This window comes from Gymnodraco acuticeps, unplaced genomic scaffold (genome assembly GCF_902827175.1).
Source record: "Gymnodraco acuticeps unplaced genomic scaffold, fGymAcu1.1, whole genome shotgun sequence".
Lineage (NCBI taxonomy): Eukaryota > Metazoa > Chordata > Actinopteri > Perciformes > Bathydraconidae > Gymnodraco > Gymnodraco acuticeps.
The window spans coordinates 733,820-746,511 of NW_022991201.1; the positions used below are offsets into that span (position 1 = coordinate 733,820).

Below are 12,692 nucleotides of genomic sequence, written 5' to 3' on the forward strand. Positions count from 1 at the left end.
AGAAGGAGCGGAAAGCAGGCTAAGATAACATAAACAAAGTGAGGAGAAGAAAAGTCCTGTGTGAGGAGTTAATGAAAACAGAGATAGAGGAGGAAGGGGGTTGTGTGCTGTATCATCACTGTTTGGTTTCCCTTTGGATCAAAACTGCTGCAGCCCAAAATAACATAAGCATTAGCTGAGGTGGAGCCTGTTTCTAATGATACTTTGATCGGAATAAATTGGCCTATTCAGAGAATGATCATAATTTATAAGGCAATTGCATTTTCATGGATAAACATGACATTCATTGAAAACATTTTGATATACTGTGTCTTGATGTATACTTACCTTTGTTATCTTTGTTCACTCACAGGACTGTCAAAGATCAGTTATGTATTATGTTAAGATATTCAGTGCATGCACTTGGGGCTTTTAAGAGCAATTGTTGTTTACAGTTTCTGTAGGCCGCTTTGTGTTTATGGAGCCGCATATACTATGGTATACTGTAGTTGAATGTATAGGAAGAGGCTACAAAGGAGAGTTACAAATGACGTGTGAGCTAATTTTGATGAGATTCCTTGAAGACATTTCTGAGACATTGCATTCACAAGAATGGGACTAACATGAGGTTACAGGAACATTTTACCACCACTGTCTAATCAGATTATCCTTGAGTCCGTTTGGACGTTTAGGCCACATTTGAAGCAATTCTCTCCAGGCGTTCCTGTTATATCGTGTTCAGCAGAAAGGGACAAGCAGACACACATAGATTAGACAACATACCGTAAGGTTAGTACAAACAGACAGAAAACCTAAAAACAATCACAAATGTACACTTCATTACTAAGAACCTTTGTGTCTCTCATTTGTTCAACAAATTCAAACATGAGAAATAATATTGAGTTGTCAGTTAAATATAATGTTATTTAGGTTGTGATCATCAAAGAAGCAATTACATTTCTCTTGGGAACACAGAAACATCCAAGCAAAAATTACAATACACAACACTGAAGAGTCCGGGGATTCTCTTTAAAAACAATATTATTTTATTTTGTATTTTATTGGTATTGTTATATACATGGCATAATTTGTGCTTTTTTATTATCAAGAATAAAACCACAAGGGAACACATCAGAAAATTAAACTTTAAACCAGGATTGAATTGTTATTTTTTCTGCAGGATATACCGAGAGTTCTACAAAAACAGAAGAAAGGGGAAGGAAATGACAGAAAACCATATAGATAGATAAGTAGATAGATAAATATATAGTTTTTCCAGAGACACGCAGATGGTCCACTGAGGGTAGTGTGAACGTTCAGACTGTGATGTGCTTTTACCAACAGCAGCAAAGGCACCTGTGTATCACTTGTTTAAAAAAAAAGAAAGTATGCCTCAGGGCCTTTTCCAGTTGAGTTCATACACATACAACCAACTCATCCACAATTTCTTCCAGGGGGATTTCTGCCACACAAATTTGCTGATTTCCAGCCATCGCAGATGTTGGACTCTAGGTTAGCCGGCTCGAGGCCATTCCCACTGATCCACCTGTCTGAGAATAATTGACATATCAAAAAGTAACCCCACAAAATAATATTTTGGACATTCTGGACTTTTCTTGCTTAGGTTGCTGAACTAAACTTTGTAGGGACATTTTTCCTGAAGTTTGAGTTTGGTTTGGCAAAAAGAGATCAGAGTCAATAAAGGACCGAAGAGATGAGCTGAAAATATCAAAACATGTTATTTTGTGAGTGATGGGTAAGAGATGAATGACAAGGTTCAAAGATAAAGAGTGTAAATGAAGAAAATGGTAGTCAATACAGTATAACCAAAGAAGGGAACAAAAAGGAGTGTGTTCAAATAAAAAAAAAAAGGTTTCTCGATGACACAGAACACCAACATGACTGAGAAGAAAGAGGGATGGCATGAAAGCCCAAATGTCAAGAGTCAGATGAATGAGTGAAAAAGTCTGAGGACCAAGGAACACAGGCCGAAGATATGTATTATGCTCTGTAACTCTATCAAAATTGGACTAGCCGTCTTCCTACTGCTGCCTCTGCCTCACCGGAGGTTTGACCCGTACCATACAACGGTTGTTCTGCTATAACACCTAACCAATACCACAGTTTTAGTAACAATGTTTTATTCCATTTGGTTTCTGTCTCTAACAAAAAGCATTGTATGCCCAGGTAAAATTCATCCAGAGAAACCCTGAATCTGGTACTGATAGTTAGTAGTTCAACCAGTCCTGTGAAGAAGAGCAGAAATACTTTTTTTTTTATCAGACAGAGAGAGTGGAAAGGCAAAATAAGGTTTTCTTTTGCCAGTCCAGTTTATGTAGGTGCATAGACAAAACAAAACTGACAGCATGGAGGAGGTATAAAGGAGAGCAGCAGCAACACATGGGAAGATAAATAATTAATGAAAATAAACTAACAGTATTCAAAGAGATAACAAGTACAATATTTGATCTGAAGAAAAGATAACTAAAATAGAATAAAATTCAATGTAAAAAATTATGAAATATATTGAGGAAAAAGCCTGATGAATGCAAGGTTGAAGCACAATTATTTGCATTAATAAACCTATAAAAAAAGTGGGGCCCAAGAGCATATTCCTATTAGGTGAAGATTAATGCAGAAGGGTCACACGTCAACATTTGGGTTGAAAGACTAGAGGGGAAGGAGGGGAAAGGCCTTTCTGGTATAGATTGGTCCGTTAGCTAGCCTTAGCTTCCCACTAGACTAAACCGATTTCTGATATATTTGTTAGCTAAAACAAGGTCCACACCAATGTCTGATAGCCAACTGAGTCCATGTCCAATTCTTGCTGGCAAGTTTGCAGTCCATCACCATATCTGTTTATCTTAACTGAAGCAGGATGACTTCCAGGACGTTTTTGTTTATACGGTAAACACACAACTCACTTTTCTTGTGAGAGAGTTACGTGTTCTCAGAAAACCCCGAAATGTCATCCTTGTGACTTTCAGAAACCGTCATGGCAGCATTTCAACAATGGCAAAGACAGCCAATTGGAGCCCCAGGGTGAAAATGTCCATCCATGTCCATGAGTAGCATCATACCCACCAGCTAACCTTGGATTTTGCTTCCCGCCAAGTCATTCCTCCACTTGACTAGCATTAGCAACTGACCAATCTGTAATATTTAGGTTGGTGGGCTGGCAACTTTCACCAAGGTGTAGTCCATGTTGATTCAGTCCTTTAGCTGGCATTAGCTTCACACTAAGCCAGAGTCCATGTTCTTTTGGTCTGTTAGCAAGCATTAGCTTCCTGCCAAGCTGTAATCCATATAATTCAACTGGTTAACAGACCTGAACTTCTCGCCATGCCACAATCCATTTTGATTCGGTCTGTTAGCTGGCATTGGCTTCCCACTGCGCCATAATTCATGTTGATTCAGTCAGTTGGCTAGCATTAGCTTCAAACTCTAATAGTCCATGTGTCCGAGGTGTCTGTCGACACCCCACTCTCAGCTCCAGAGACAAAAGTTACTGGTTGTTTGGCAGGTAGAGCCTTTCTCAGCCGGGGACAGATAGAGCTTGCCATTAGCGCAGGCACAAAGCTCGTACACAGTCTGTTTGGTGTAGGTGGTACCTGCTGGTGCTCCCTCCAGCGGGTCAACAGCGCTGCCGAGAGGGATGTTGCCCAGTTTGATGGTGTTGGCATCTAGAAAGATCTGTGGACATGAAAGAAAAATTATTAAGAAACCTTTGATTTCAGAGCAATGGATGGAGAAAAAAAGAAAAACATAAATAAAGGAAGATCATAAATATAAAACGTTGACACACTGACGTTGATGATACTGCTGTAGGGGACTGAGCTCACATGATTAATCCTGGTGCCTCAAATAACACACACAAAAAAAGTGATGTTGTCTGAAAAAAGAGAGAGAGCACATTGCCATAGGGGATGACTATACTCGCTGTGGTCGACTAGGGTTGTCATCACAAAAGATCTACTGAGACAGGAAGGGAATTTCTATTTAGAATGGGTCTCTTTTGATAAAGAGTGGGAGTGAACGAGGCAGAGGGCAAGGTAGGTGAAGAGAAACGCACGTGAATCAGTGGGAGAGGAGTGAGGGGAAGACAAATAAAAAGGGGAAAGACATACACAAGGGAAAGCATGCAGCAAGAAACAACTTCACACAAACAGAGCCATCTTTTAGACCAGATAATTTGCTGCAGTATCATATTTCTATGTAAACATCTGTCAAAGAATAACATATTAGAAAAAGCTGATTCATTTCCATCCATCCATCCATCTTCTCCCGCTTATCCATGGTCGGGTCGCGGGGGTAGCAGTTCCAGCAGAGAGCCCCAAACTTTCTTTTCCCTGGCCACATCAACCAGCTCTGACTGGGGGATCCCAAGGCGCTCCCAGGCCAGCGAAGAGATATAACCCCTCCACCTGGTCCTAGGTCTACCCCTTGGTCTCTTCCCAGCTGGACGTGCCTGGAACACCTCCCTACGGAGGCGCCCAGGTGGCATCCTAACTAGGTGCCCGAACCACCTCAACTGGCTCCTTGATTCATTTTGTTAGATATTTTTCCTAGAAACATCTGGCTACATTTAAAACAAAAAGACAAGAATAATCTTCTAAATAAATCAAGCAGCTTATTAATATTCAGATAAATCAAGATCAGTGACACTGAGTGAGTGTTATTTATGGACCTAGTGAACATGTTGTGATATAAATGGAAAGGCAGAAGTTATTTTCTTGTTTTTCAAAGGCCAGCACTTCACTTTTCCTCCCACTCCCAATGATCTCTCCACCATCTCTCCCCCCCACTGGCCTCATTGACTGACCCTTACTTCTCCCTGCATTCCTTCAGCTCTTCTCATCTTCAGATTGATACAAGCTGAGATTCTAAAGAGAATCATTACACAATCTTGGTTTCTATTGACTGCTGTGCCTGCTTATTTATTTACTCTTGCAATCTTCAGTGTTCAAGGAACATAGCTCTCCCCTCTTTCTGTTACAGACACACAGTAATACACACCCAGAGGCCGGGCGATAATCTCAGCAGACATCTGTATCCCCATCATTTATGTTCTTCATTTAAAAAAAGAAAGAGGGGAAGTGAAAAAGTGCTCGCAAAAATAGCTATGAGTGCAAAAAGACAGAGAGGAAGAGAGGGGAATGAGAGGGAGTCAGATGAAAGGAAGGCAGAGAGAAAATGTCACATTATAAGTGGTTGGGAGAAGATGGGGGCCACAAAATGAGGGAGATAAGATGAATGAAAGATAAAAGGAGAGGAATGAGGGATTCAGATACCCAAACAGCTAGGAACCAATTAGTATAACTAATGATTTCACATTGGCTGACGGGGCATATCTCGGGCTGTATAAACAACACACACCCACAAACATGCGCACACCCACACACTATTTCTGCATGATGGAGCAGAGCAGGGGTGTGCTTTAAATGTCTGTGTAGCTTAAAGTAGCACATCTATTATCCATTTACATGGAGATAGATATGCAGGTAAAAGACTGTGGCAGCTTTAAAGATGGTGTCATAATAGCCTGGAGGTCTACACTTAGTGATATACTCAAACTCTACAAGAACTCTACTGTATTATTCATTTACATTTTGCAACCTAAAGGGTCCTAGGTGTTTTAAATATATTAGTCGAGAGGCATTGAGGCGATTAACTCATTGACTGTTTCACACCTATCTTTCCCTGGAGTTTAAAGGTATGATCATTTGTACTGTGCAAGTTAGGAGGTAGACATGGGGGGAGGGGTGACTATATGTTTTGAATTTAAATGTCTACATATGCACCCAAAACAGGATGTCACCAAACACAGCATGCAGTATCAAAATAATTCAACCACCCTGAAGGTAATACATCCCATCCAAAGCACAATTTCTATGACACAAAATAGTAAATACAATAAACCAACACAAAGAAAATGACCTCATAATACATTTTACCATCTTTTTAACTAATGTACTGACAAAACTGCTGACATTTTTCAGCAACATGGTCCAAAAATGTATATACACATTTATATTCACGTTTCCTAAATCTTAAAAACAGAGACAGTAGGTGGAAAGTTGGCATGACCAAGAGTCAAAAAATATTTGAGAATTATTTTGTACGTTTGTTATACTGTATGCCATACCTATAGATCATTGTTCAGACCTTAATGGAACAATTATGTGGCTGTTCAACTGTTCCACACAGCTCAGGTATTCTAGATATAAACAAGTTGCATACTATTACTTGCATTTTCTTCCTTATAGTCATGTTCCCAAATAGTATTAGGGAAAACAGCTGTTATTCCAGTTCTTAAGTTATTAAAAACACAACAACAGGAACCAAAGTGGCAGAATAGCAAACCTCTTTTAAGCTATAAACAGCCATCTCATTAGCTCACCATGCCCATTGGTTTTAATAAGACATAGTAACACTGACAACACGACTCTTTACGAACTAGTGAAAAACTAATATGTGCACTTAACACCCCATGTGCCGGGCAAAGGAAAACACCACATCACATCTCTAACTGTCATGGTATGCCTTTAACCGGTCCCTGGTGCACACCTGCCATCTTCCCTTTGGCTTCCCAATAAAAGCTGCCAGGGTTAGGTTATAGCCTTACAGAGGAAAGGACTCAGTCACGGTTGACAACATAACCCAAATCTTATTCTAACAGCCTGCTTGCCATAGCAATGAAAACCTACAATTAACTTTGGCATGGCGACGGGATGGGAGAATGAGGGGAGATAGGTGCCTGTTTATGTGAGGAAATGCCGTTAAAATGACTGGTTTGTCTTCCATAACATTGGTAGCATCATGAAAAACCAACGGAAGAGAGAGGAGGGGAACAGAGGAAGGGAGAGATGAGAATGAAAAGAAGGAGGACCGTAGGGATGGATGGATGGATGGAGAGACAAACAATGAGGGAAGCAGAGTGCGACTGGAAAGAGGAGAAGGCCATTAGTCGGTAGGGATGAAAGACAAAAAGCAGGATCAATAAAAAGGAGACAAGGGGTGAGAGGTGAGAGGAAGGTGGAATGAAAGAGAGATATGGATGCTATGTAGCAGGCACAATGGACAGTGGAGGAGACATACTACAGGTAGACGGATGGATGGAAGTAGAGGAAGGAGATTGGAAGTCATTTGTTGTAGCTTAAAGTGGGATCAGCGCTGACATTCATCCTAAATGAAAGTGTATTAGGGTGTTAGGTCAGCCTGTTCTTGTCTGTACATGTGAACGTGTGTCGAAGACATGCTTCTGTGAATATAACAGTGTTTGTGAATATGTATAAGGGAGGGATTTTTTTAAGGGCAATGTTCTGCATATTAAGCAAAATACCTGCATTGTAGTTTTTTTGTAAGATAACACATACATCCAAATAAAATAAAAAGCGAGATTATTTTTGAATGTACGTCATTCACTTAAATAACAACCCAACAAACTGAATGATTTTAGCCCAAACTATGTTATACTAAACTTAAACAAGTAATCATGTTGCCTGAAAATAACCGCGTAGTTTTACTTTTTTCAATTTACAACATTAATAGGTAATAATTCTGTTGATAATGTAGGCCTATGCAATTCTTAATTTGATATTGTTAGGATATATATGAATATACATGTAGCAATGCATGCACATTTACAAAGATATGAGCAATGTTCAAAATGAAAGTGAACACCTATATGAACAAATTATAATTTGGGTCCCATAAATTATTGCATTTCAATCCGAACCTTACAGGCAAACAGTCCCACAACACTTAACTACAGAGCTTTGGGGTTGTCTATATTGTTCATTCCATGTATACATATAAAGCGAGGATGTGTGTCCCTTTGCATAGATGTACAAGTGTTGGTGGGTGGCTCAGTGTGTGCATGCAGAATGGATGTGGGTCTGAGCCCATCTTCATCCAACATCAGTTTAGCAAGTACGTGGCTCTGGAGTCAAGGAGAAGGGAAACATGCAGGAAGCGGCAATTATGGAGGGTCAAAACATTTTTCATGGATGATTTCCTTTGGCACAGCTGAGGAACAGGCAAAAGAGCGTGGGAGGCAAATATGCTGCCAGAGAGGAGGGGAAGGCTGCGATGAAAGGACAAGCTTTTCTTGGGATAAAAAAGGGGAAGGGAGGTGGAGGGAAAAAGACAGCAAAGAGGATACTAGGGTTAAAGTGTCTTTGGGGGGAGATCAGGAGGAAGAGCATGTGATGTTGAGGAGTAGCTTAGGAGGAAGACAGGTGACTGAAGGTTAAAGCAGCTGCACACATCCAAAAAAGGTTCTGCAGTTGACTTGTCTGCAGTAACATATTTCGTTAGTTACAAATACCCAAACACGTTTACGGCAGCTTTCTTTTCATTTTCCCCTGACGTATGTCCGAAGCACAGTACAAACATGTCCTAGGGCAGTTAGTGCTAAAGGGGAAAATGCTTTTAATTTTGTAATGTATAATGCAATGTTTATTTGCTTTGCCCTTTTCAGAGTTATAACATTTAATGAATATTTATAGCTAGGCCTGCCAAGAGTCTGCTGATGAAAATTCCGATTTTAGCTTACTCTGGGGGAGTAAATGACAGTCCCTTTCACCTGGTTCATTAAACAAAAAAAGTAAATAAACTTTCCAACAAGATGCAAATAAATAGAACCAATGTTTTGAAAGCACTTGTGTGCCTGCTTTCAAATTTGTATGTAGCATACATACAAATGTCATAGTCATAGAAGCAGATTGAATTTGATATGAATGTTTTCAGCTTGCATTAGATTTCTCACCAAATCACTTTTTCTAGGAAAAAGACAAACAGAAAACGGATTTCCTGTTTCCTGTACCCTATCAATTTTAGTGTTCTGATTGAAAACAAAATATAATGGGCTCAAAGGACAATTGAAGTATTAAGCATAATGAAACCACATTCAAGTTGCTTTGCTATGATTGCCTAACAAAGAAAGCAGCATGTGTTGCTTATGCTATCAGAATTTCCGCACAAACTTGGGGCAGGCCAGCATAAAATTATAATGACCTGGAACCAAAGTGGACTAGAAAGTGTCAACAAAGTCTTTGTCTGAGAGGATGGAGAGAAGAGTGGAGAGAGAGAGAGAGATTGAAGGACAATAATAGTAACATTTCACCAGCACCACACACACACTCAATAACACACAGAATTGTGCACACAGAAAAACACACAACTTGCCTAGCCTCGTCTCACATTGACTTCCTTTCTCTCTATTGCTCCCCCTGCACTCACACATGGAACATATGCACCCACTCCACCAACACAAATAGGTGGGAGGTTGTGAAGCTATCTGGGTGCATTACACAGACCATTAGGCGCCTTGAATGGACACACGCTGGAATGGGAGCTGACAATGGACTAAATGACAGAGGCAGGAGAGAGACTGACAGTGTAGTAACCCTGATGTAGCGGGACATAAAGCCATATCAGCCTGCTCTACTGTACCATACAGTGACACACACACACAACTGCAAACACAGACAAATGCTTTCATGACTGCATCTACAGGTAGGCAGGAATAAAACGCACAACGCGTAACACAGTTGCGATAGCACAAATAAGAGAGAGAGAGAAACAGACACAACTCCCACACACAACGAAAGACTGATGAGGAGTTACATCAGACTGATGGAATAACTAACACACACACATTTATAATGATCGCCTCGGGCCGTGAAACTAATGAATTTTCCAACGTTAATCACACTTTTGAAAAACACCCTCTTCTCTCAGCGATTGGCAGGTATCAACTAATCTGCTATCTCCCACCCCCCAACACACACACACACACACACGCACGCACACACACACACACACACACACACACACACACACACACACACACACACACACACACACACACACACACACACACACACACACACACACACACACACACACACACACACGTAGATGCAGACACTCAAAGAGTTGAGTTGGATGATGAAAAGAAGTTTTGGAAGTAAACATGGAAGCTCTAGAGATTGAGAAAGGCGGGGACAACAGTGTGATCTGAGTGCACTCATGTGTGTGCATGTGTGTGTGTGTGTGTACATCCCTGACTATACATGCTCTGTGTGTCTGTGCATTTAGGTGTTTGAGTTGGTGAGTGCGCATGTGGCTATATTCAATGTGTGTGTGTGTACTTCTAGTCTATTGCATCCACTTGTTCAAGTATATGTGCTTATTTTCGTGTGTTGTTGTATATATGTTCGTGTTTATATGTTTGCTATGACTCAACAGCATTAGTGTGTACGACAGGGGAGTAACCCCCTGCTAGCATTGTAATTCACCCACCATTCTGCCATACCCGCAGGTAAAACAACAAGCAGCGAGAAAAAAATAAAAATAAAATCCAGTCCCAGTGTACCAGCCCAATAACACCTCCAGGCTACAGTGTGTTAATAAACCCAAGCCTTGTGTCAACAAACAATAAAACTCCACTTTGTTAAAAGTTTCTGTAGTTAACCCGATTTTAACTCGCTTCAGTCAGCCGCAGAGTGAAGCTAACTCAAATTGTTACTTTTATGCTTATCAGGAGCACAAACGCAAATGTGCATGTTCACTCTGGTTTTATTACATCTCTGAAGAGTCTTTAAGATAATGATTACAGAGAAGCCATTGGTGTTCAACTTTTACAAGGTGTAATGCCGTATAATAAAGGTATTAATTTAACTTTGTTTACTTGCTATTGTTTATTCTGGAATGAGGCTGACTTTGGTTTGACCTCGTCTGTATTCTTTCTGCTCATTAGCTTCCAACACCAGAGAGGAAACGCTACTGTCCGGTTTTCCAGCATAAACCCATCTCAAATACTGCGTTATATTTAGACTCACTGCTTTGATTGGCACATCCTGACAACTACACCATCCACTCTTCTCTTGTGAGGCGATCAGTCTTCTTCTGTTGTTTCTAAGGTGATAACAAACCTGGACCTATTCAACCTATACACTTCAAGAACAAACGGTATTATTAACAGAGACATGTGTCTGGTGAGCCATAGCTGGAGAGGCCGGCTTCTCAGGTGAGCAGTCAAGTGAGATAAAACTCAAAACACACACTTGAGGTAGCATGTATGACCATTTGCAAGAATTAGTTTTGTAAAACAGCTCCCTTAATAACAATAGCAAGCAGCCGTAGTCACAAATAAATCTGCACATATGTCAGTAGTGGATTTCACCACCACTTTACCAGTAAAGATCTTTACTGTACTCTCACTAGAAAGGAACAGAATGATATCTGGCCTTCATTATTACTCTAGGGCAGCTGTTCCCAACCTTTTTCAACTCAGGGCCCACTTAAGAATCTAAAATTTTTTCGCGGCCCACATTCAACCATAAACACTACGGAGGCTAAATAAAGTTCTGATTGCTCAATTCAGAACAAGTGACACGTTGTTAATCCAGTAGTAAAGACCGCTGTCAAGGACTGTGATGATCGTTGCTGAGGAAGATCAAGAAAGAGAAAGGAAAAAAGGTTTAAATTAAAATAAATCTTAATAATGAATTGTTTCCACACAAATCATAATGTTTTGCAAATTATTTGGCGGCCCACTTGCAATGCATTCGCGGCCCACTAGGGGGCCGTGGCCCACAGGTTGAGAACCAACACAGTCTCACTCCCTGATCGTCCAAGAGCTACGCTTGGTCAGGGTCCTTTGGCGTGCAATTGTGACGCACCGAGTCTCCTTCAGCTTCATAAACGGATGCAAAGAGCTTTCAACTGATTGCAATGTATTCCCATTGGTTGCGGTATTTGATGCTCAGGGAAGCACCGCATCCGTCCATCTCGGCGGTAGTTAAAGGCAATGTGAGCGTCCATTCCCATTGGATAACGGATAATTTTACACCCGGAAGTAAGAATTCTCCTTACTGTCGATTGATTTTACAGTGATATGCATTACTCATCAACTCAAAAACACCAGATTATCCTTGTTAATTACACAACAGTAATTGGTTTAAATTGTGTACAATGCTTTTGTGTTTTTCCCCTTTAATTCTGAGAAACAAATACTTTTTTCGGAGTTTAGGATTGCCGAAGACACTACACTACCCATAATCCTCAGCTATCGTTTGGGACGAGCCAGACCGCTTTGCTCGACAAACCCCTTGATTAGTCCTCAGGCTTTGTGATTGGATGTTGGAGTGGCAGTGCGCCAAGATTACGCCGAGCACCAAACAGCACTTTGAAACGGAATGAAGCCCATCGACGGCACACTATCCAAAACAGGATTTGAACGAGTCTACCCCACCCTCCCCCATAACTACATGCTGGCTATTTGTTTGTTTCGTAACATGTCCTATGGCGCGTCTCTACTGGGAATTGTAGTTTTAAAAGAAGTTTTCGTATTTTATCATAATTAGAAGTTGCCAGTATTAAACTGTGTACATACCTGGAGGTTTTGGGGATACGAAATAGATGACAGCTCAGGTCAGAAGATATTTATTTAACAGCTGGTCTTATGTCTGTGACCCCTCCTGTTGTTAATTGATAAGCCTGAAAAATGCACTTGTCAAGGTTCGGAGGCACATTTTGCAAATATGGCAGTAGCCATCGATCATCTTAAGATAAGATAAGATATTCTTTATTGATCCCAAGTTGGGAAATGTTTTTGTTACAGCAGCATGTACTTTGTTCTACTCCACTACAATTCAGAGGTTAACCTGGTATTTTTACTCCACTACATTTATTTTAGTTACTTT

At 40.5% G+C, this 12,692-nt stretch overlaps 1 protein-coding gene across 1 annotated transcript in view; it reads right to left on the bottom strand.

Moving 5' to 3' along the window:
• Nucleotides 1–1,075: 1,075 nt before the first annotated feature.
• Nucleotides 1,076–12,692, bottom strand: part of LOC117561282 (zeta-sarcoglycan) — a 488,658-nt gene continuing 477,041 nt past the window's right edge. Inside the window, exon 8 of the mRNA XM_034238581.1 lies at nt 1,076–3,672. Coding sequence (XP_034094472.1) covers nt 3,466–3,672 — 207 coding nt within the window. The 3' untranslated portion in view covers nt 1,076–3,465. The remainder of the gene's footprint in view (nt 3,673–12,692) is intronic.